We start from the raw sequence: 26,749 nt of genomic DNA on the forward strand, positions 1-26,749 counted from the left end.
GTCGTTTCCGTGATTCATATTACACAACATTGATTTTCAACATTTTATTTGTATGAACATATTTTCTATGCGGGAATTTATTGACGCACGGTTTGACAGTTCTGCTGTGAAACAATTTCATTATAACAACAGGGAGCATATTTTACGAAATAATTTTTGATGTTATGAAATATTATTGACAAATTCATAAAGGACAGTAGTTTATTTATTATTTACAGAACAACGTCTGTCGGTTCAGCTAGTCTATATATATATAAAAATTTCGTGTTTGTCCGCGATGAACTCCTAAACTACTGAACCAGTTTTAATCAAATTTTACACACTGTGTGCAGTTTGATCTAACTTGAGATATATAGGATAGGCTTTTTTTCCATAAGTGACCCTAATATATTTTATAATTTAAATTTTTTGTTTCTGTACGAATAATTTTACGAGAAAATTTTTGACAGTTCTGCTGTTACTTTAAACAGGGAAAACGGAAATAAGCATTGTTATGTTTGAACTTCTACGAATTTCGTAAGTAGGTAACAAAAAAGATTTTAAATTTTGGTATGAAATTTTGTATATTTGCATTGGTTTAGGTGAAGCAAAGCGCATTGGTCACCACCTAGTACAATATGAAATAAGGCGTGAATTTTATGTGAGTATGTTTGTTTGTAACCGATTCTTGGGCGCGATTTTGGCCCACTTTAAACGAGCTGATTTCGTTCAAACTTTGTAGATTTATCGAGGACCGATGACAATACATAAAAATTGTTCCATTTTACTATTTGCAAAATAAGATTTATGTTAATTAATATATTTTTTCATCAAGGCGCGTTTTTTAGTTTTTTAACTACTTTTAATATGTTTAAGAACATAATACTAAGATATTAATTTATATACGACACCATATATATGATAATAAATTATCTATTTCATTAAGACATGGAGCTGAACAACGACCGACAGATTAGCTAGTGTTTATATTAGGCACTAAATCCTTAAATATAATAATAGAATAAACATTGTAAATTCAATATCTAACACAATCTTATTAAAAATGCATTGCATACATAAATGTCGAAACAGAATATCGCTATGGCACATAAAAATCGCAATGAGCATTAATTTATGTAGTATCTCCAAAAATTTTTTATGCTTACAAGGTAATAAGCCTTTACAGGCTTGTCCACTGCCAAAAGATTTAAGAAATTTTAAAACACCATCAATATTCTAAAAATATACAAATAATTCCTAAATGTAAATTACGATAGAAAATATTAAGTCGTGTTAAGTCATAATACATTGTATTACGAACTTGATTGGTATCTACTTACCAGATGGTCGTAGCACAAAGAAGTATTTTTTCCAGCCTTTCTTAGCTTCACTCTTGAGGTAAAGAAATCCTTCCATGGGGGGCACTAGATGTCCCGATACAGAGGGGATAGCAGACGCATTGCTCTGTCCGAAGAACTCATCGATAATCACTTGGCGAGAATGTTCGTCGAGATCGTTAGACCAACCTGGACAGAGAAAATTATTATTACTCACTTCAGCAGTAGAGACAGTTGTTTCTATTCAAACTAAAAGGCAACAACTTTTGACCACTTAGAATTTAACATTTTTATGCCTAAGTCTACGTGCAGTGTACATCAAAGCAAAGTTGATATTCTAAACAACACTACTTCTAATACTAACTTCTGTCATCTGCAGTGAGTAGGAACTTCTCAGGAGTTTGGAAGAGCAGGTTCTTCTCTGATCTCTCTGCGAAGAGTATCTTGTTCTTCGACTCTCTCGTCCACAGCATCAAGTTATCAACCAACATTTCGTGATCTTCGTAGACACGCTCTGGAAAAGGTAATGTGTGAGAATTCTATCAAATCATTTTATCAATTACTCAAGAAAAGCAATAGTGCTTTAAAGACTGTAGAGTCATCATGGATTTATATACAAGTCATTGTCATCCCTTGATTGGAGTTATTGACTGTTTAACATAAAATAATACCCACCAGCTCCTAATGCTATTGTTAACATAAAGACAAGGACCGGTGTGAAATTCCACAATGGCATCATCTCACACACACACAGTCACGCCTGTCTGTCTCCCAGAGGACTAGACAGATAATGAAACTACATTAGCCCACGACTCTGACACCTACCTACGCTCTCTTGTTCTTATTACTCTTGAAAGTATTGAAAGATCCTCCCCCTTTCAATACACCCCTAAGCTAGCCATGGAATTTACACTTAGACTCACCTCTCCTAATAAATTTTAGCTCTTTTAAATTTAATATTTTTTTATTAAAATCATTTAAAAATTTCAGAATATGTCAATTTAAAATAACGCAAAAATTTAAAATAACAAAAACACTGTTAGTTAGGAATACAATTTTATTGTTTAATCTTCTAGTTCTTCGAAGTGAAACAATAAAACTTAACTGACAAGTAATGCTTTGTTTAGGACATACTAGGAAACTGATAAAGCAGATTATATTTAAGACAGACTTCCAGAGAAATTTTAAGTCAGGTTGGATAAATAGAGGGCGGCATTTACGGGTCCAGTCAAAGAGTTTCTATTCTACAATTGCGTTATTGTCATGACTCCTGCATGCCTTTAATTGGCTCAATATAGACATTATTAAGAAGTATGCTCTGCAAAATCACGGAGAGTATAAGTAACCGCCAGATCTTGGTATACCTGGAAGGTCACCAGTTGTTCAACGACAGACGGTACGGCTTTCGCCATGGTCGGTTGGCAGGCGATCTTCTGGTATACCTAACACATGGATGGGCGGCGGCTATCGAAAGCAAGGGAGAAGGCCAGGCAGTTAGTCTGGACATAGCGAAGGCCTTTGATCGTGGTTGGCACAAGGCGTTTCTCTCAAAACATTCATCGTTCTCTCAGGAAACTCTCAGGAAGCCCACTTCCTGAGAGTTTGGGCAAGTGGACCTAGTTTCCTCTCTTGGCGCAGCATACAGGTCATTGTCGACGGTTGATGCTCGAAACCGAAGCCCTTGAACCAGCGTTCACGAGCCCGAGAGTGCCCCAAGACTAGTGCTATCTTCTACACTCACTCTTCTGCATATCAATGATATGTTGGACTCCTCCAATATACATTGCTTTGCAGACGACAGCACTGATGATGATGTATACATGGGCCAGGCCATTTTCAGTCGAGTCCTCTCTTAAGAAGGTCGCGGAATGGAATAAATTGATCCTTGTCCAATTTAACCCCAAGAAGGCTCAAGTTTGCGCTTTACCACTAAAAAACCGCATTTGTCGTATCACCGCTCATCGACAATATCTCCCTTAAAGCTCAGGACAATATCTCGCATAAATAGAGCACGGTAATACTTCAAGCCGATACATTCTAGCGGTCTACAAAGCACAGGTCCGGCCACATATGGAGTATTGCTGTCATGTATTGTGTCGGCGTATTCCGAAGAGCTGTTTCATGTGATTCCAGCCGCCGATTGTACCTTCGGACGATACGCCAAAAATTTGTAAATCATCCACACCATCTGCATGTGTGGTCTCCACAGTTTTCAAGATTTATCCTTATACACACTTTTTTGGGTTTAAAAAATTATCGACCCTGGTCTAGATCACATTAAAGTTTGTCTGTTATAAAGACTAATCTCAATTAGCCATAGCGAAGCAGGTATGTAAACAGACTACAGGTCATAATTTGTTGTCTAATCTCAGTTTTTTCTATGCCTAAACAGCAGAGACAAATTGCCACTGAATACTCTAGTTTGACATTTTGAAAAAGAACTTAATAATTTAATTTCTCTTCTGCACTTCATGCAAGCAACATATTTAGAAAGGGATCCCAAAGTTTTCATATCACGAGTAAATATATATATTGTATACTTTATATATCTTAGCCCGAGCTTTAATACCAAGCTAGTTTATAATTGCTGAAATGATTAAAATCACTATGTAATATGAAACACTTACCCATATGCAAATCTGGTAGCTGTTCGACTATAGCCCACTTCGTATCCATTGTAACATGGTTCTTATCAGCGAGGAGTCTGGTGACATATCCACACGTCATCTTCTCATCTACAAGCAGGCTCTTCGAAGAGCCATCAGTGGAGAAAGCCTTGATGAAGAGCTTCTTTACGTTTGCTTCTCGCATTCTCTCCAAGGCAAGTTTGATCTTGTTAGCTTTCTGTTGATAAACTGTATCCTGTAATTGATAATACACTAGAAGCTTCTACACATTGATCAAGCTGTTAGCCACATCTAAATCATTCAACTGATTGATAGACGTTCGAATTAAACCCTTTCTACTCTACAAACTCTGAGAACTCTCTATTAAAGTGTACTCAACTAATGTTCGCTTACAATCAAAGACTATTTTGTGATTCTTCGATAAATCCGAAGCAAGCATGTCTATGTTATCTTAATTTCTAAATTCATAAAAGCTTAACCAATCTGTTACACAATAGATAAAACGCCTTAATATAAAATCAAACTACAAAAAATTATAATTTTCAATAAGTTTAAATAGTATGGAATCGTGTATCGATATAAAACAAGTATTTTTTTGTAAAAAAACTAAGCTGTTTACTTAAACGTAATATTTATTTTATTTTTAATTTCTAACTGGCAGAAAATAATCAAATTATTTCTACTGGCTACTGTAGACTTATATTTTAAGAACTGTGTTCCTTATGTTATTATCACCGTTATGGAAATCTGTCCATAACAACCCGCTCCCGTTATCCTGACTTAAGATGGATTGTAGAATATAAATACACCGCTAACTCCTTCTAACCAGAACACAACATACCAGTGCACTGTTATTTTGGGGCAGAAAAGGTACATGATATAAAAAAGAAGTTTAATATAAAACCATTACATTTTTTTTGTTATATTCAAACGTCTTTCAATAAAATATTGGCTTAAATAGTTGGACATCGTGAAGAGGATATTTACTTTCCAGTTGTCGTCAATCCATTAAATAAACTCAAATAGTTTAAATTTCCTTGATTACTCCTATTTTATAAAAAAATCGAAAATTTTACAATATTATACGACACTGAATACGAGCTGGTTATGACTCCCCTTCACAATAGTCCAGTAAATTAACATTAAAACTCAAGTGCACAGACATGCGCTTACAAGGGTGCGGCTTCAAGTCTGGACCAATACCCACGAACGTCATCAAGCATAAGTTGGCGTTTGACAAACAAAAAACGGAATTAGCGAACATTTTAATGGAAGAGGAAAAGAAAAACGAGAGTACGCGGTAGATCCTTCAAGTGCTATCAGCTGGTGATGGCAAGTATGCACCACAGCGGTATACAGTACTATATACTTTTGAAAACATCATTAAACATTTTATTAAAATGTTAATTGCAGACATTATATTTCACCATCTTCAAGTTTTTGTTGCTGATATAGCAGCAGAGGTAAAATAAACTCTGTGAAGATTTACACGCTCTATCTATTGCGGTTTGTGAAATACAGCCTGCTGACAGACGGACTGACAGCGTAGTCTTAGTATTAGGCTTTCCGTTCGTTTATTGGCACGTAATCTTAAAAACGAACTAAAGATTAATATATTAAATTAATTTACGTGTATGCGTAATTCTTTGAAGATATTATATGAGAGTTTTTTTTCTAGCAAAATATAAATTATTTTTATATTATAATACGACGGAACGCCAGAAGGTCACCAATTTAACCGCCAATTTATACTTGGTGTATGATATAAATATATTTTCCTACCGTTATTAAAATATTATTAGTAGTGTATTTGAATTTTATTTCGCTTGCATTCTGAAATCATCTAAATAGGCACAGGAAAAATACGAACACTTACATTTTATTTACTTTGTGAGTGGAACATAAGTCATAGCTAAAAACGAAAAAATAAAAATAAACACATTTATTTACCTTTTCATTGGGATGCACAGTAATTTTCATTGGCTTGCTTTTAGAACTAATACTACTTGAAGCTGAAGATTCGCTTGAAAGCATCGATACCTGCAAATTAAACCGTCCTTGGCTGTAAGCACATTTATAAATTAAAGTAGAAGGCCGTCATCTAGAAGGTGATTCGTAGAACAAGTGAACGATAGACACATGCGACCGTGTTCTAGAAGATGACTCATAGTGTAAGTGAACGACACACACATAAGTTCATGATTTATAAGGGGACTAGTATTACAAGTCAATGACAGACACATGAGTACTTGATCTAGAAGTTGGCTCGTAGTAAAAGCGAACGATACATACATGAGACCATAATCTAGAAGGCGACTTGTAAAACAAGTCAATGAGAGACACATGAGCACTTGATCTAGAAGGTGACTCGTAGAACAAGTCAACGAGAGACACATTAGAACGTGATCTAGAAGGTGACTCGTAGTACAAGTGATTAATGCACGCATGAGACCATGATCTAGAAGGATACTCGTAGAACAAGATGCAGGTAGACATACGAGACAGAGATTTAAGGAATTCTCGTAGTAAACGTAAACGATAGGCACATGAGCCCACAATCTAGAAGATTACTCGTTGAATTAATGAACAATAGGCATATAAATATGCGTAATTAAATCAATTATATTTTCAGTGAGAGTCACTGTGGAATGAAATTGAGGTCTTATCTCGGTACGCTACATCTTTTAGTTTCTTTTGAGGCACAACTTGTGATGACATCACTTCTATAAATTCAATAAATACTTTACATACATGTCCTGTTTTCGGAGTATCGAGTGCCGACTGCCCTGCCTACTTTCAGACGTTATGGTTAAGTCACAAATAATTAATAGGTATCTAGAACCGAATACCTAGTAAACGGGACGTATGGAAAGGCACTTAGTATAATGTTGCAATAAAAGTCGAGTAAACTTCTAGAATACGGGACTATTCTACTTATTTTCATGCAAACATGCTCGGCCATTGGCACAATATTGAATTCATTGTAGGTACATTTACACATATTTCGTGCAAACATTAATATGTTTAGTATATATAATATGTTGAGATTCAATACTTCTTTTTATAAACGTTTCATATTTTTCGTTAAATTATAATATAATTAAATGAAATACTTATATTTTGGCAATGTAAAATTCAGATTTAATGTGGGATGTTTCTCTAAAGTATTCGTTTTTATTCTATTAAACTTAAAACATTTTAAGATGTTGATGACTTTATTTACATATTATATATCATCGAGTTTACACATACCTCCTTAAGGATATTATTATACATTAAGATGCAAAATCTGTACTGAACGAAGATCATATAGTTAAGTTAAAATAAAATTATTTGCTTTTTTAAATAGATTGATAAAACAGGTCATTCTTAATATGTCGCAAATAATTCCACATTTGGGCTGGTCCACAGTATGATAACTTCTAAATTCTTAATTTATCAAGGTTTTAAAAATACTTATCCCTTTCGAGTATTCTTGGTTTAGTAAAGATGAAAACGAGAAGTTATTTCATATTCATAAATTCAAGGCACCTTTTTCCCGCTACAATTTTCAACATTTTTTTTCGCTATTGAGACTATTTATAATCGTTTATATATTAACATTAAGACCGACATATCACAGTCGCCAACCCATAAAGCCCCGGTTTGAAATCCCGGTAGGTGCAAATATTTATGTGGTGAATATGGATTGTTTTCGAGTCATAGATGTTAAAATGTATTTGTGTATGAATTAGTATTCGTTGTCTTGCACACATAGTACATACAGGCCATGCCTACCTTGGGGCTAAGATAATTTATGCGTGTCAATTTAAAAGGATTTATAACCGAGGATAGTTTTAAATATTGTTAGTTGTAATTATTACCGGCCTTTATACTTACAGTGTCACTGAATGCGGAGTCATTGTCAGGAGAGTCTGTACGCGGGATGTTGGATGTCACATCGCTGGACTCTTTATTTTCTGGTCGCTGGGTGTTCTCCCTGTTTCTCCTCTCCTTAGATGATGCAGAGTAATCTGTAAGATGTTGAGACTCATTATAACGCATGTACTCATATGAACAGTAGAACAACTCTAGAGCATCAACACCTCCATTCTCTTTAAGGGCCTCCCTCCAAAGAAATGCTTAGTACTAAATGGTAAATAAGAAGGTAATAAAAATTATATAAGTGCTGATTCTTTGCGGGAAGATAGTTACCGATTTATTCATACATTACATTGCTACGTACGCTTGCAAGGTTCCGGATATTGATGGCCTTGTGCAGCAATGGTGGGCAAAATGACGGCAATACGAATAAAGAATATCATAGGAGAACTTGATCTCTATATATTTTATTTATTACTGCTGTTTAGATAAAAAAGAGACATATGAAATATAATATTTTGATTTGGTATAGTTACAGGCAAAGTTTCCGGAGTTAAATATGTTGAAATACGCTGGCTTGAAACATGAGCCTGATGAAGAATATGAAATGATTTACCTATAAATTCTTAAATACGTGCACTACGCACGGTCCGACACCTTATAAGCCGCCAACCGCAGCCAACAGTAAAATTGCTCCAGTATTTATTCACTCGTTTTTGAATTGGAGCGTCAAAAATCAGATCAGAAGAAGATGACTAACCTGTAGAAGCCCGGGATATCTCTTCGTCATATTCGGAGTCGAGCGCGCACAACTCTCCCAGGATGGCATCTAGATCTGCGTCTTGGGTGTCCTCCATGTTAGCCATGCTGAACCTGTACGTGTCAATTCGAGGAGCCACAATCTCTAATGGCCTCAACGCAGCAGCATCATTGGGGACATTCAAACCCTGTAATATAATAGATTAGTAAAAAAACTTAAAAGAACTTCATTTTGGGTACAGGTTTTAATGAACTACTGACTGCTGACCAAACGTTGTATTGCCATATTAAGTAATAAAAAAATTGAAAAATTAAAATTTTTGGGATATAAAAAATACATAACGACCGATTCTCAGACCAAATAAATATATCGTAAATAAAATTTGTCGTACTACAATAATCATTATATTCGATTGCTATCTTGTAACTCTATTGCGTATCTGTGGATTGAGTAGAATAATATTAAAATCGCGATACAAAAATAGGTGTTGATCGAAGACGGAGGAAAATTTGAAGTTGTATGTATTTTTAATGCTGAGTAATAATAAAATTGTCAAAAAAATAAAAGAAAATATTTAGGGGTGGGTGGGGTATTGTGACCCTTATCATTAAGGGGTATAAAAAATAGATGTTGGCCGATTTTCAGACTTACGCGATATACACACAAATTTTCAAACAAATTAGTTTAGCCGTTTCGGAAGAGTTTGGTAACAAACACTAGGACACGAGAATTTTATATATAAGATGAAACGTACAATTTTACATAAATGTATTAGAGTTTGTCGGGTAAGAATATTTACGTATGTACACGTAAAACTTTAATAACATTTACCTATTTCATCTCAATAAATTCTTCATAATGTTCTTTGCGTTCATAAGCACATTAAGAAATTTGCTAGAAACTGCGACAATCGTAGTGTGAATAATAACTAAACACGAGGACCAAACATAAACTTGTTATTATTACTGTTGAGTTTTTATCGGGCAATGTATGTGCTTTTACAACATGATCCCAGAAAATGTACAAAACAAATGTGATACGAAATCCAAAAGATGTGTTAAAACCATTTATGTGTAAAAGGTTACTATAACACAAATGATTTTCTTAATGATACCACAGACTGGGAATGGAGCGAATGCCCTCATGCTATTTATTATACGATATTGCAATTAATATTGCAACGAAATTTAAAAAAATCCCGCTGAGCTTCTTGCGACCGTCCTCCTCAACTCTTAGGCATACTATTTCGAACGGGTAGTATTATCTTTGACGTTCAATAAGTGATTTTAAATTCTATTTTTAATTACAATATTTGAATTTGAATAAAAATTTGAATATATTTACCAAGCTGACATTTTTGTCAGTGGAAGTTTCAGACACTTTACAAGTAACGACCGGAGCCCCAGCTCTATTGCCAATGCAGGTATCACTGGAGCGTTGCCAGCCATACACAATGTCTTGCTGTTCCCATATTATATCGACCTGATAACCGCGAAAGGTAAGTCCTATCATAGTTGTAAATATAGGTGTAACAGTGCTCATTTGTGCGTGTTTTAGCGACCTGGTAGTTACTATTAGCTGTTATGTGTGAAGTATTAATTCTTTTAAGAGACATAGTGACGACATGAGCAAGACTTCTACCTGTGTGTGGTAAGCGATACACCCTGCTCATTACGGCGCAGAAGGCCTTTGACCAAAATCGATAGACGAAGTTTCGTCCGAAACGAAAGAACGACGAACATCAAATTAAATCCTATTACCAAAGCCTTAAAGACACCTACTTCGGACCCGAATAGTTTGGAGGGATTTCGATTCGGAACCATAGACATAACCATAAAAAGTGAAGTTGTAGTTACGACCTTATTAATCTCAAACAACGAAAAAGTAAATGTCAAGAGAATTTGGGAATAAGTAATAATAATAAATACAAAATGTCTAATCGCGAACTTCGTATCGATCTTCGGATTCGAAATACTTTCGTAATAGGAAAACGTACGATCCGTCAATCGTAACTTCGTTCCTTCCCGATTTTGGTAATAGGGCTCTACAGCCGCACAGGATTCTTGATTGAGCCCAAAGTTAGCAGCGGCATCGCAATTTTATTTCTCAATTGGAGAGTGTATATTAGTCTCATTAGCCAAGTAACTTCATTAACTATAGCGCGCTTCAAACGGAAACACAAACAGTGCTTGACCATTACTGCTGCATGGCAGAAATAAGCGCCGGTATGGCTGCCAGCTCGTCGGCATACCGTGCTAAGAAGCCGACTGGTAAATATCTGTTCAGCAATTAATAACAATGATGCCAATAACCAAAACAATATACGCCTGCCTATTAAATGAATCGTAATAAACAAGGTTACAATGTGAACGGAGTCCATTTCGATCAAAGCCTCCGTAATTCGTATTACGTTACCACAGTAGCGCAATCATAGTACACCCGCTGCGACCGCGATAACGTGATAAGCGCGACAACTCGTAAGGCCTCAGTCGCATCTTAAGACTTGTAGACAAGTTCAAGTTTAAAAACAGTCTAAATGATCTTTTGAAAATTATATGAAACGATCGTGTTAATATTAGGGATCATCAAATACATAGCGTTGCAGAAACACACTGAATTAGAATTGAACAAGAAATTACTTTGCCTGTTCCCAAGGAATAGGGCACATTTTATCGCTCTACAAAGCGGAGGTCTAGCCCCGTATGGAGTTTGCTCTCATATTTGGTCTGGTGCACCCCAGTATCAGGTCTAACTATTTGACCATGTGCAACGCAGGGCTGCTCTAATATGCTTGGGGAGCTTTATTGTGTGTCTGTTTGTCTTTTACGATATTTATTCCACGCACAACTAAGCTGTGGAATGAGCTTCCTTGTGCGGTGTCTTCGGAAGGATTCGACATAGTTACCTTCAAAAATGCGTGTTCACCTTTCTAAAAAGCCGGCAACGCTCCTGTCATTCCTCTGGTGTTGCTAGAGAAAGTGGACGGCGGTGATCACTGAAACATCAGGTGACCCGTACGATGGTTAGACCTCATCTGCCAAAATGGCTTTTTCACTTCAAAAAATGCAATTTTTTTTATTTCTTGGAGTAAAATTAAGAACACAAATTATGTACAATACGAGAAGAGACTAAATTCAAATAGAAATAAGATATCGATTTGTGTGATACAGGAAGAAATTAAAAATTGGATAAGATAATCGCACAATCGGTGCTCAGCCTAATGTGAAGTTTATTATACCATTCGCTAACTTGATGTCGCCCTGTGCCCGTCAGCCGTCGCAAATATTATTACTCCCTACTGAAGAACATCTGACTAAAAGAACTAAAAGAACTGTTGACTGTGATCTATTTATGTAGCGTTTATAAATTATATGCTAAAGGCAGCATCGTCTTTATGCAATATTAAAGGCGAATTTGGATTAAGCGTAGTTTGTGATTTGGCTCTTAATGCACCCAAGATTTTCTTGGTTTTTCCATTGAGTTTACAATTTATTTCGATAAATCATAGGTTACAATAACGATAATAGATAAAATATTTGCAATATGCTGGAATAAATAAGTAACTAATAACATTTCAGTAGAACTATTGGTATATGTGGAATAAAACTGATGACAAATAATCAAATTACGAGACTATCCTACACGGCATCCTATTCCACAGTTTTATATTACATTTCGCTTAGTCTGATAGACGACTAGTTATTTATATAAAATAGCTATAAATTCATATTATGTTTATTACATATAAGTTTGGAAACAGTTGTGAAAAATGTGCGAGTGACTTATTTCGTCATACGCTCACAGCGACGATATTAATTAGCAGCACACCATGTTGTTAGTCTTTAAATCCTAATGATATATATATATACCTATATTTAAGATAGAAAATACAATTTTATTTAAATTATTTGTTCTTGTTATTTCATAAATAGGGAAGCTGCAGTGGGCGTTACGCATTTGTATAGTTTTTCAACACGTGAATTGGTTAAAGAACAACGAACAACAAAACGCAGGCGAAGCGGACTCTGTCGGGGCCAGGAAGCGCCAAACTGACGTAGTTCCAATTACTATGATGGCCGCTGAACACATGCGCCAGTATTGGGAAAATCTGCTGGTTTCTGGCCAACATTCCCTCCCTTTTCGTTATAAGCGCATGTTCTAAGTGTTGAAAGATAGTTGTTACAGTGTAAGCGTAGGTGGTTTGGTCATGGAGCGAGGATGGGTGAAAGTAGGATAGGATAGCATAGATTATGGGTACCAAAACGGCGCCTATTTCTGCCGTGAAGCAGTAATGTGTAAACATTGCTGTGTTTCGGTCTGAAGGGCGCCGTAGCTAGTGATATTTGATGGGCAAATGAGACTTAACATTAAGATGTAGTCTCAAGGTGACGAGTGCATTTGTAGTGCCACTCAGAATTTTTGGATTTTTCAAGAATCCTGAGCGGCACTGCATTGTAATGGGCATGACGTATCAATTACCATCAGCTTAACGTTCTGCTAGTCTTGTCACTTTAAAAAAAAGCCGAGTGATGCCTAAATTAACATGAAACTTGTAGAGGGAAGGTCGATCTAGGATCTCTATCTCTATCGAGGATATTTTGAACGAGGCCAGACCAGGAGTACAAAGAACAAGCACGCATGTAGAAGGTTTGATGAGAGTGGAAGTAGAAAGCCAAGCATATCAGGACTTGCACAGAAACTGTGAACAATTTTTTTTTAAAAGTAAAACAGTTCAGTTCATTACACAGGTTCATTGTAAGTGGAATAAAGTTCCTCGAAAACCGCACTGTAGGGAAACGTTACACACCTAGGGATTGGAGATCATATTTGAGAAGTGGCGTCAGGAATCAGATCAAATGGCCTTCGGGGCAGTCCATGTGGTAAATGCGGTGGAAGACACAATCAAGCAACGTCACTACACAACGCCAAGCGATCGAGCCAGAAACAGAGTAGAGGATTTCGACATTTCGAATAGCTCTACATCAAAAAGGTCCAAGCGGGTTTGGAATGAACAAGACCAGAGATGAGAACGATTGAAAGAAGAGAAAGAAAAAAAGAAAGAAGCTTATGAAATATTGTGTCACTTTATAAATAACCCGCAGTTTTTTTAAGTTCTGCTTTGCCTTTCTTACTAAATGAGAGAGAGGTGACTAATAAATGGCTGGCAATCGAACGACATTTTGAGACACAGTATTTGGTTGGAATGTAAACATAACTCAGCGAAGCGAAGAGAGCAACCGCCGACAGGATTAAACTAAGGTCATAATAATCACAATAATAGTTGGGTTAAAACAGTGGATTATGAACGAAGCGAAATGAGCGACCAACCTTGACAAAATCAAAGAAAGTTCCATTTTGTAGGTTCATGACAAAGTATTTCACAGTTTACGCCTAGCGTTTTGAACTGTTTCTAATGCATTTATATCATTTTTAATACGTTTGGGTATAAAACACTGGTAGTATAGGTACCTACCTATTTAAACATTTAAAAGAATATATTCCATTGATAAATTCTACCGCAAAAACGGAATTTCGTTATCACCGAGTCACGGTTCGCATCTGACCTCATTTTATCCGTTAAATTTTATCTACCTATCTAAATTTTAAACTTAGTCTTATCAAACCATAAATCGCAAAATTTTAACAAAAAAAGTTTGAAAATAAAAACAAACTGCCAAAGAATATAGAATTTTTGTTGTGGCCTTATAAATATCAGGTCGATACGACGTAAGTGCATACATGCACTTTAAGGGTTTCAAAAACGTAGAATTTCGAAACTTGTATTGACCGAGTGTTCGACAATTTCGACATCAACTGCGATTTATCTTTGTCCTTTATGTTTTCTTACATGAAATAAAACTGTTGAATCAAATGTATAGCAGAGGTCGTTAATTACGTCGTGAAATAATACTGAATTATATAGAATTATACTTTTTAGCTTTTTGGGAATAATTTTAATAATAAATTTATTGACTAGACCAATATTTGTTATGACAAGTACATGGATATTCAATATTTCTGTCGGCTGTTAAGACGACTATACTACGAGCGAATACCATTCAAAAACTGACTCCCCAGTGAACCTCTAGCTAATCCTAAATCATAAGTCCCTGTTAACGAATGTCACACACGTACACGAATTAATTACATACACACACATGTCAACATCCCAAAACATAGCCAGGAACGCATTGTTTTCAGAACAATGAACTGCTCCGCCGTGTTTAATTATGCGAGGAATAACTATAAAGCACGCACATCCTTTACAATATTATCTAGGCAGGAAATAGACACTTTATCTTAGACTACGTTGAATATTCTATAAATAATAGCTTTCACTACAAGTTAAGTTTAATATAGGCTAGTTGGTAGGCGATGCGGCGCCACCGCGCCAGTCGGGCGCCGTTTACGTACCGTGGAAGGCATCGTTCTCTCGATTCTGTTCTCCGTGTTATTCAGATTTTTCTTGAGACGAAAACTTCTGTTCACCGCAGCGAGGAATCCACGATTCCACTTGCTCAGCTCTAGGACGTCCATCATTTCTTCATCACATCGCACTGAGTCACTACTTACACACTCAAACACACAGAAATGCCGATCTGCATGCCGTTATTCGTGCTTTTTTAACATAAATCACGGAAGGAAGTGCACCGTAGAGATTAGGATCCCAAATTATTAGTAGGTACACGAGGCATAAAGCGATGGTTGACCTCGGCTCGCTTATAATGTCAATAATAAAAACTTTCGATTTCACAGTTATCGTGTCTCAGAACAAAGGCAGCACAGGAGCGCACGGCACAAAGTCATGAATTTAACTAAAGTTGCTTTACGTCTTACGATTTACGAAGTAGAGTGGACGTCAAAGTCCGCACTCCGAAACAGGCGCGGTAAAGCGGGCGGGGGGTGCGAGCGCGGGCGGGGGGTATCAAGCATGAAGTTGGCCCGCAACTTGCCTGAGACTCGGTCGCGTCTGTGTGAGTAAGTCCCGACACGTGTGCGCTGCGTTAAGTCGTGCGACCCTCTGCGTTTTGTTTGATAACTTAGCAACGCGCGAGTGTTGACACTTCACGTAACTGTAAGCTCCCGAAAATCTCTACAGTGTTTGCCGCGGGCATGTCTGCGACGATTTCTGTATGAGGAATTCAAGTGAAAGAGCTTGTTGTAAGAACTTTGACACATGGTTTAGGTTGGAGGGTTTCTACAGAATTCATATTATGCTATATAACCAGCAAGTTGATATTACTTGGTTGGTATTACTTTCTCCGTGACACGATAATTCACACTCCCATTCATGATCCTACATAATTATTATTTGTCACATGCATAATGTGTCCTTTAATCTACGCTATTACATATTATGTACAAGTTTTAAGCATAAAAGACCCTCCACCGCATATTAACCAAATATTAAAAATTAAGAAGCTATTATATTGTGTGCATTTTGATACCTTTGGTATCAAATACATGGCGATCAAATAAATTTCAATAACTGTGCGTCTTTCGCGACTTTAAACGGTATAAAGCTACTGAACAGGCAACGCATTTTACGGCACACATATGTATAAAATGAAATAAAACACAGCATAAAAGCTATGCCGAGGGAATATATATATATAGAGAGAGAATCTTTATTAAAGCAAATGAAAAGGGGGAAAGGGTTTTTAAAAAAGAACAAAAATATTTGTGCCTTTAGAAAGCCTCTACCAAGTCGCAGAGAGTTCGTACAGCTTTAATTAGAAGTTTCAAACAAAATTTCGTAAATCAATCAATGAATTGAACAATATATCTCAAAAAAAAATTCTGAATGTTCAGAATGTGACAAAGTAATCATTCAATACTTAGGCAGCAATGCTACTGACACGGTTAACTATGACGAAGCACCTGTAAGATGACCCTTGCAAAAAGTCATGACAAATAAGTTTAGTTACATCGTAGAGTGGATTAGTAGGTGAAAGCTTACTGCTGCAACGCCATTTAATATTATTTTCTCGACTAGGCTTGTTGAAACACCAACGTGTCTCATCAATGTACAATGCGTGTAAACCGGTACCACTTCAATTATCTAAGTCGAACCAAAATATTTCAATTATATAGAATTCTATATAAATACCAGTGGGAGGCTCCTTTGCACAGGATGCCGGCTAGATTATGGGTACCACAACGGCGCCTATTTCTGCCGTGAAGCAGTAATATGTAGACATTATTGTGTTTCGGTCTGAAGGGTAGGCTAGTGAACATCTTATGTGGTAAGGTGACGAGCGTAATTGTAGTGCTGCCAGGCCTGTCTCCGTCTCTGTGTAGGTATCGAAATCGTAAGTGTTCGCGGCGGCCTCCACAGAGAGGCTATCGAGTAAGGACTCAGCGAGTAGTGACGTACGTGCGAGGATTGTTCGTCACCTACTTCACCGGTCCGACCAATCAATTAGAAATGGCCATATTAAAGATCATTGCGATCTAAAATTATTATTTAAACATCCTGAAGAAGCTGAAACAATCTAATTTAAATTGATTTTTTAATTGACAGTTTTTGGTAAAAAAGACAACTCTGTTGTCGTCAGAAGCAACTTATAGGTGAATAAAAATGTAGGTTGGTAGCGCTGTGCGATCTGAATTACACCTAACTGTATAGACGCAAAAGTCCCTATTTCTTCAATTGTTTTGCCGAGTGTACTGTTCTGTGCTTGTACAACTACATATATACTATTACCATCAGCTGGACGTCCTACTGGTCTACTCGTCCCTTAATGTCATAAAAAATATAATATATATAGACCCGAAACTTCCCCAAAATATTGCGCAATACCAGCGTGGGCAACATTAGAACGGTGTGTGAACTGTGGTGTGTTCCCCGGCCATTCCTCCCTCGACCCGTACTCCTCGTACCTCAAACCCTAATTTTTAGTCATATAAATTTGGGGTGGCAACCGGGAACTGCTAAGATCCGGGTTTGAAGTTTAGAATTACGCAACTCATCAGCTAAAATTATCGATTTTGTTGTCGTACGGCTTTGTGGGACAGCGAACTGTGTTTATATGGCAACAGGCAACAGGTTCAAAAAGATTGAAAAAAGTAATAGCAAGAGCGCAGTGCGCTATTGTGATTCTATAATCATTTGATCGATTCCTTAATAAACTATTCTATATTAAAAATTATTAAAAATACATATTTATTTTCTTTAGAAAGTTGAAATTCCTTTAAATATTTTCCATAAATATGTATGCACATTCATATATAATTATACCTAGCTGTTGCCCGCGACTTCGTCCGCATAGAAATAGGTTTTTTTGTAAATTTAAACTGCATTTGATATTCGATTGCCACTTTTCAACCCTATTGCAGGTCTGTGGATGGAACAGAATAATTTCAAAATCGCGATTAAAAAACAGGGTTTAACCGTATAAGGGTGAAAATTTGAAATTTTACGTATTTTTCAATGGTACAATAAATAAGAATAAAAAGAGTTACTGAGGGGTGGGTCCTTATCATTTAGGGGTATTCAAATTCAAATTCAAATATTTTTATTCAAAATAGGATTTATAATCACTTATTGAACGTCAAAATCTACCACCCATTCAAAAGAGACTGCCTCAGACCTGAGAAGAATGGGCGCAAGAAACTCAGCGGGCTTTTTTTTTATATATAATATGGATTACAATGTGATATCGTACAATAAACATTAATAATTAAAGAGCCTGAGGGTGTTCGCTTTAATCCCAGTCCGTGGTGTCATTAAGAAAATCGTTTATGCTATAATAACCTTTCCCACACAAAGGTTTTTTAACAATTCTTTTAAATTTCGTAACACATTTGTTTTGTACATTTTCTGGAATCATATTGTAGAAGCATATACATCGCCCAACAAAAGATTTACTAACTCGACCCAACCGAGTAGTAGGCATAACAAGTTTATGTTTGTTCCTCGTGTTAACATTATGAATGTCACAGTTTCTAGAAAATTCCTCAATGTGCTTATGAACATACAAAACATTATCAAAAATGTATTGAGAAGCAACAGTCAAAATGTTTATTTCTTTAAATTTTTCTCTTAATGATTCTTTAGGACCTAGGTTATAAATCGCGCGAATAGCCCTCTTCTGCAGCACAAAGATAGTATTAATATCGGCCGCACTGCCCCATAACAATATACCATAGGACATAATACTATGAAAATAACTAAAGTATACTAATCTCGCCGTATCTATGTCAGTTAACCGTCTGATTTTCTTAACCGCATATGCTGCAGAACTAAGCCTATTCGCCAATCCTTCAATATGGCGGCCCCACTGCAATTTGCATGTATGAAAAATAGATTAGAATTATCAATCAATCACTCAATTAAAACTTATTTATTTATCCAAAAAAAGACATCAATGTCAAGTTATACATTAATGAATATTTTATAAGATGATATGTTACCAGCGGGAAAACTAGACCTTTGTGGCCGAAGTGGCAGGAAACATACTATGACTCTTTGCAAAATCAATAAAGTCTTCATTTTGAAAACTTATTTTAAATGCAAACTATGCGATTTTAATTACTACTGGAGTAATTTGATAATTGTAAATAAACCAATAGAAACTATTATAAAAATATTTTTTAAAATAAATTATAATATGCACATATTTAAAATATATACCACTTAAAATTTTAAAGGAGGCAAAAGCGGGGTTCTCGTTGAAAGAACCACCCAGCTATCACACACAGGTTGCGCCCGTTTACGAACATTACGCATGAACCAGCCATCGCATCCCTCGACTACACTTTAGCGTACAACCCGACCCACAAAGCCTCTACATGCATTGATATATAATTAATTTTTTTTTATCTTTGACACTCCACAGTATGCGCATTCAGCCAAATTACAATATTATTGAGGCACAAAAGCGGCCCCGCTGCGTCAAAGTGGCAACAGCATATCTTCACGGCCTACATTTATACAACAATAACCTTCTAACTTGTTGCAACAGTTGTTTTGTTATGTCCAAGTCTTTACCGCGATACAAAGAGTAACAGAAACCTCGTTAAGTATCCGTTTACATAAAAACTTGGGGCAATAGCGTGATAAATTAAATTTAAACACAACGAAGAGTGTTATGGTTTCACGACTAGTAAAAAATGTAGTAGATCTTCTTTTATCTATTCATTTATACATACATATAAATAAAAATTGGAGTGACTGTTTGTTATATTGAAATAACCGTTTTTTACTACATGTATATGAATATATATACGGTACTTACACCAAAACAACATTATTTACAATTTTTGTCTGTCTGTCTGTTTGTTCCAGCTAATCTCTGAAATGGCTGGACCGATATTGATGGAAATTTTATTGGCAGGTAGCTGATGAAATAAGGAGTAACTTAGGCTACGTTTATTTTAGAAAAAATCTTTTATTTTAGAAATAAAAAGTAATGTTACAATGTCCAAGAAACGGTCATACTCTAATAATAATTTATTTGGCAAAACAACGTTTGCCGGGTCAGCTAGATTAAAATATAAAAGTAATGGAACCTTTTCTAATGTTTTCCATATTTCAACAAATACAATTAATTACCGGTGATCCATTTAAAAAGTTCAGAGCGTATTTAAAAGAAGGTCTGGAGGTTTCATATCAAGTTACTAATAAGACTCAGATTTTCAATTTCATTCTTTAATCTTCTGCTTTATGGGATATGGACGCCCGTTTACGTCATTTACTACATACTTACCAGAGATATAGGGGAAAATATATAATTATAGCCAAGAGAAGTAATACATACATTTTCCTGCCTGTCTTTTTGTTAGAAAAAATACTTTATTGCATAAGCATATAGAATACAGTTTGCGACATTAATATTGAATCTTGCAACTTAATCACAATCAAAAATAAAGAAACACCGAAGGCATCGTTCATGCTAGTCGCAAAAAGCGTACGATTTCCGGCACGATGCGGGCATTGAAGAAACTCTACAAAAAGTTGGAACAGGTGGTAATAGTGCACACCTGTCCCGATTGACACATGCTTCTGCGTCTGAATCAACAAGAAATCTGGACAAAGTATAATTTAAATAATAGCCAATGTTCTAAAGTGAATGCACGCACACATTATTCGAATACGTATGAAAATTAAATCAGTTCAAAATATAAAAGTAAATAACACTTTATTTATTCTATTTTCTATACCCACATGTCTACTGAGTCTGGCTCAAACTGAAATACTCCTGTTTTATGACCTAAGGTTTTGATTACGATTACATTATCATTTACATTTTGACGAACTATATAGCCGAGTGGTTAGCGACCCTACCTACTAAGCTAGAGGTCCCGGGTTCGGATCCCGGTAGCTGCAAGCATTTATATGATGAATATGGATGTTTGTTTCCAAGTCATGGATTGTATTATAATGTATTTATGTATGTTTAAGTAAGTATATTGTATGAAATATATTGTCTTGCAACCCATAACACAGGCTATCCCTAATTTTGCACGATAATTTGGAGAGATAATTTAATAGCATTGGAAATGGAAATAGGCTAGTAACAATTTTTATTTATCTTATTTTAAAATTTTGGGAAAACTTATAGCTAGGTTAAAAAAATTTAGATACGTAATTACAGAAGGACAATAAAAAAGATTTCACAGATATGAATGAATATATGATATAAAAGTTAAGTGGACAACATAAACGAAATTTATTTAAAATGGTAAAGGAAAAAATAACAAAAGACCGAAACTTTACTGTTTTACCTGCATTAATAATTGGGGTGGTGAACAAATCCAGGTCTAATACCTAAGACTAGTCGTTGAAAGAGGGTCCAGCCCGCATAAGATAAAATATGTCAAACAGTAACAAAATTTCACATAACAACACTTATGATTACCACAGAGTATCTAAGTAAGTATAAGTGCTTTTGACAGGCGTTAACATATACAGGGCGTCCCAAAGTTATGGGACATGAAGGGAAAGTACCTTATATCTATATCTTATAATATCGTTTATAGAGTATTTTACTGAAAGAAGACTTTATGTAATTTTTAAAAGTTGGTAATTCTGCATTCAAAGATTTTCTAAAAATTACTTGCCTCAAATAATCAATGCTATCTATGGAATGATAATATCGCTACTTTTCGAACGTCGTCGACGGCAGTAAATAACTTTCTTGAAATTTGTCTCAAACATTTTACGTTGTTCCTTTCTATTAAAATACTACGTTACTTCAGAAGAGTTATTAGTTATTGGCCATTCTTTTGATTGGCATCATAAAAGTAAACACTTTAGTTAAAGGAGTGTTTTTATTTTTTACATTTAAGTCGGTTCAATTCCCAGACGTGGCAAGTAATTTTTAGAAATCAGCCACAGCTTCAATGAAGCAAATAATGGCCCTGGGGGAGAAGGCTTCAATTGATCATTCATGATGATGGTTTATGTTATAGTGGAGCGCAATGCATTCGCTTACGAAGTGACAAGGTGTTGCAACATTTACGCAGATGAATCTGAAAATCTACAATTATCTATTCTAAAAGGCATAAAATATGTTTCGTAAAGAAAATGCTTCGGTTTCTTCGACTGAACAGTATCCTGGTACCTAGCGTGACTCTTTAGTATACACTTAGAATTTTGAGTAAATTGAGAATTAGAATATCATCCCCAGGATCTGGATGTGTGGCGATCCTCCACAGTGCGGTATTGAAGGAACTTTCTTCCAGGTACTACAAAGCTGTGGAATGAGCTACCTTGTGCGGTGTTTCCGGGATGACACGACATGGGTACCTTAAAAAAAGCGCGTATACATAACGGTGGGCGGCGGTGATCACTTAACACCAGGTGACCCCTACACTCGATTGTCCTTCTTTTCCAAAAAAAAAATGAGTACCCACTTAACATTCAGACTCAAAATTAGCTTATTCATGTCAGCGAAAAAATTAAACTTATTATTGTCAATGTTATACATATTACTATTTATCACCACATCGGAAAAGTGCAGCTTTAGAGTTAATTTAACACTTAAAGCTTCAACATTATTATTATATTAAATACGAAGTGATACAACAAATTATTCAGAACTTATCTTTTTCTAAAAATGTGTTATAATTAAGATGACATCATTATCTTCTATGATGGTTGAGAATTGAGCTCGTGTGCACTAAGCTCGGCCAGTAGTTTAGTATGATATATTTAAAGCAATCACAGACAACTTGTGTAATAATACTGGTTAGTGGTTAAGTCGCTCGTAGCTGTCAGAAGCAGGTGCGTATGTTATGTCAAAATTTACAAAATGCACGAAACCACAGCGTCTTCTCACCTTGTTTCGTGTTGCCAGATGGATTAAATATTAATGCACTCGGATACACCTGGCGTGTTCGGCCGCCATCCATTTGATTACAACTTCTGTCAATATACTATTATGTAGTGTGTTATTAGCCGGTTGGTCAACGGAACGTTACGATTACGGAATTATTTGGCCATTTAAATAATATTGCATATTTATCTTCGTTTTTAACATTTGGTTTATAGATTTCTAAAGAGGATTTATTGAGTAAACGATATCATCTCGCGCCTACTGCTTTGCCACAAAAGTTTTTTTTCAACGCTTGTAATGCTCTTGTGATAAGTCTGGTGTTACAAGAGAGCCACTATCTGTTGACCCGTATGTATACTCATTGGTACTCCTTTCCAATGAAAAATAGCTTCACTGAGTCACACACGCTATTCAAAATAATGGATGACAACATCCACAATCTTCCAATGTTGCTGCTAATCTAAACAGTCTATTACTGTAAAGTATAGAAGCTTCCAACTCAGATGTGCAGCATTTATTATAGTGTTACAAGACGAAGGTTTTGAATCACGATGTGTTGCCAGTGATACCCATACGGAACGCAGACGTGGGCGCTAACTATGGGCCTTTTGAGGAAGCTCATCTCAAGCGAAACTGAAGTGATAGTGGGCAATGCACATAGCTCGACGGACAGATGGCCGTTGGGGCAATAAAGTCCTCGAATGGCGTCTTCGTACCGGAAGACGTAGTTCCCCCACAAGATCGACGGACGATCTGGTCAACATTTCCGGAATAGGTTGGATGAGGGCAGCGCAGCAGCGATCTATGGCGATCTTTGGGGGAGGCCTTTGTCCACCTGTGGACTTCTTTCGGCTGAAATTATGATGATGAGCTTCTACGGCAAAATTTATTAGTGGCACTATTTAATATGCTCCATCAATCTAGTTCATTACACTGAGAATCCTCTAGGGACATTCACAGACTCAGGTGAAAACGTACAATCCACACTTTCAGCCCGAACGTGTTTACTGTGCACCTCGTATCAAAATGTCATGCAATTTTTTACAAGGGTTATAATTTCTAATATCGTTATAATGTGATAAATAACTTACTCAAGAAAAGTCTAACATTCGAACAACTACAACCAAAAACCAAATACCACGTTAAAATAACAATGTCTTCAGCGATCCAATACCAAACATAAAACCGTAACATACATAAAGAAAGAAAGAGATTCTATTAATTTTATCTTTATCATTCGTATTAAAATTGCCCCGTACGGTTATCGGAGAGGGGTCGAACTCCAGCGCTATGGATAGTTCGTACGCTTTTATCAAATATGTACTAGATTTTACTTACTTAGACCACGGACTAGTAAAAAAAGAAGGACTCCGCGCCGTTATATTAGCAAGTGAAGCACCTTTATGCTAGTGTGTGTGCGGTTACGGGATAAACCGGATACACAATTTTTTCTCCCTTAAATAATCATATACTCACAAATACTTCTATAGTATTGTTTTTACACTTATTCACAACGCACGACGGCATTTTTAAAATATTTAATTGCGACGCAAACTGATCTGTCACAGACGATGGCAAATCTCATAATGGCGGCCGATCGGCTTGTATTAGTGTTAGTGTATGCGTGTGGTTATGTATTTACACGTTTACCGGCTTGTTTTGGTGCCTCACTGTTACGTAAGGTGACACGGAGCCCTTCTTATTTTACTCGTCCGTGATTTAGACAACACTGTGACATACATATAAAGACGGTCTCACATGGAGTACAACAGTACTCACCTCAAGGCGGGCGCTCCCCAGTAACAGTTGCGGATGTCCATGGGCTGTTGCTTTACCATTTCCTATCACGTGAGCCTCTAGACAGCTTCACCTATTTTATTTCTAACAATATGAACATAGAGCAAGAAAATACCTTCAGTTGGCTATACTTTGTTATCTGGTATGATAAATACAAAAATACAAAATTCCGTAGTATCGTATAACGGCCGTTCCCAATATTCTGTCAATCTCTTGCTTGAGATGAAAATCGTATCTATCGTTGACTTTTCTGTGCCAATAAACATATCGACGGTAACTCCCCTTATCCGTGCACGCTGTCTGTCAATGGGACGACGTATAGCTTACCAGCGATATAAAGTTTGTATGGAAATTGCAATTCACGCGTCCACAATATAAGGCGATAAGAATGACTTATCGGGTATATTGGGACAGCTTCAGATTATTGACAGCTTATTACTGACAGTAGAAGGTAGTAATGTATCTCTATCTGTAGATATTAGTGTGTTAATAAAGGACCTCGCTATACGGACGAGATTTTGATGGAAGATCGTTACAATTATAACGATCATATATTCAATGAAGAAGTACAAAAAAATCTTTGATTGCAGCTTCAATTAAACTTTGATTCAAGCTATGATACCAGTTCTTCTCATGCTTGTCTCTCTCTGGATAGTCTACATATTTTTATATCTAGGATTTTTTTCAATTTAATGAATACGATTGGAATGAATAAAATCAATGAGTTTAATTAATATTTAAGGAAAAAGATTAAATATACATAGAATTGTGATTAATTGGATAACAAGTGAATAAATAAATAATTAAAAAAAAAATACAGCTATAACCCCCCCACCCCACAAACACACACATATTTTAATCTGAGATAACCTATATTGCCTGTCTATTGCTATAGTAATTGAGCTACACAGCAACTAATAATACCTTGGTTGAAATATGTAAACATAATACTATGAAATAAAAACTCGCGACGAGTGCCTCTAGATATTATGCCAGATAGAACGGAACGTCTCGGGTGACGACATAACGCTTCTTCTTTATGACGTCATACCTGTTCTGCCAGTATATTTGACTGTAAGGGCCGAAATTAATAATACATCTACCCCCTTATTCATAATAGTCTCCTTACTTAAAGCATTGCTAATTCTCACTCTGTCTTCTTCTATTGCAGAACCTAAGTCAGAATGAGAAAAAACACTCCTTAGCGGCTGTTTAAGCTTTAGCGGCTAAGTTAATGGACCATTATGAATAAGGAGGTTAATCTTTAATCTTCGGATTTTCAATCAAAAGGCACGTCAATAACTTCTTTACATAAAAACGGGTTGCACTACGGGAGTGCCAAAGAAAAGTGCTCAACACCGCTACAGAAGTTTTCATTTCAAAGATGTACACGACTTACAGTCAGCTGTAAAAGAGCGAAGCATGGGTATTTTCCAGGTATCTATTATCAAATTTTTAAACAGAATATCGATTATTTCATAGGAGTCTAGGCCCTCATGGATAATCTATAATAGTTTGTTGATTTTGTATTGTCAAATATTAGCATAGATTATTCATGAATTTTTATGCATATCAAAGTTATATAAAGCCGAAAATTGAATAAGGGGTTATCATATACAGCAGACAATAATATTTGTACTTTGATATGTTGTTTTGCCATTGTTTACGTAGACCATTAATAAAAGACAGAGTTAAATATTCATGATCAAATGTTTCATTATTCACGTGCAAATGAATTTTGACTGAAGGTTATCTTCAGTAGGTACAGTCAAAATGTATTAAAATTATGTTATAAAAACAGTTACTCCTTTACTTGACATGCAAGTACAATTTATCAATACCACTATCACTACTTCTCAATTTAACAACACTATCCTATTTATTTGTGTTTTTTGTGCGAATATAAGTAATGAACTAGAAGATATAAAAAAAACGAACATAAGAAATTATCCAGGTTCTTCTTGTAATTAACATATTAATGACGTTGAAGGAAGAGGTTGGTATCTATTCAAATTATTTAAATTGGTAACATAAAAGGTATATGGTCATATAATGCGGGTTCGCGGGTTCCAGCCCCGCATCGTTCATAAAATTTTGTTTTCAGTT

At 35.9% G+C, this 26,749-nt stretch overlaps 1 protein-coding gene across 5 annotated transcripts in view; it reads right to left on the reverse strand.

Annotated features, from left to right (window-relative positions):
* LOC126978722 (abnormal cell migration protein 10) overlaps positions 1-26,749 on the reverse strand; it is a 54,943-nt gene that overhangs the window by 11,708 nt on the left and 16,486 nt on the right. Inside the window, exons 1-7 of one of the 5 annotated variants that reach the window (XM_050827747.1) lie at positions 14,979-15,470; positions 8,565-8,751; positions 7,823-7,956; positions 5,894-5,983; positions 3,944-4,160; positions 1,681-1,830; positions 1,320-1,505 (exon numbers count right to left, since the gene is read on the reverse strand). In XM_050827747.1, the coding sequence (XP_050683704.1) occupies positions 1,320-1,505; positions 1,681-1,830; positions 3,944-4,160; positions 5,894-5,983; positions 7,823-7,956; positions 8,565-8,751; positions 14,979-15,104 (1,090 nt within the window). In that variant the 5' untranslated portion in view covers positions 15,105-15,470. Of the gene's footprint in view, positions 1-1,319; positions 1,506-1,680; positions 1,831-3,943; positions 4,179-5,893; positions 5,984-7,822; positions 7,957-8,564; positions 8,752-14,978; positions 15,473-26,749 lie in introns of those variants that run through there. The other 4 variants (XM_050827746.1, XM_050827751.1, XM_050827749.1 and 1 more) reach the window with 4 other exon arrangements.

The sequence above is a fragment of the Leptidea sinapis genome, chromosome Z (assembly GCF_905404315.1).
Source record: "Leptidea sinapis chromosome Z, ilLepSina1.1, whole genome shotgun sequence".
Lineage (NCBI taxonomy): Eukaryota > Metazoa > Arthropoda > Insecta > Lepidoptera > Pieridae > Leptidea > Leptidea sinapis.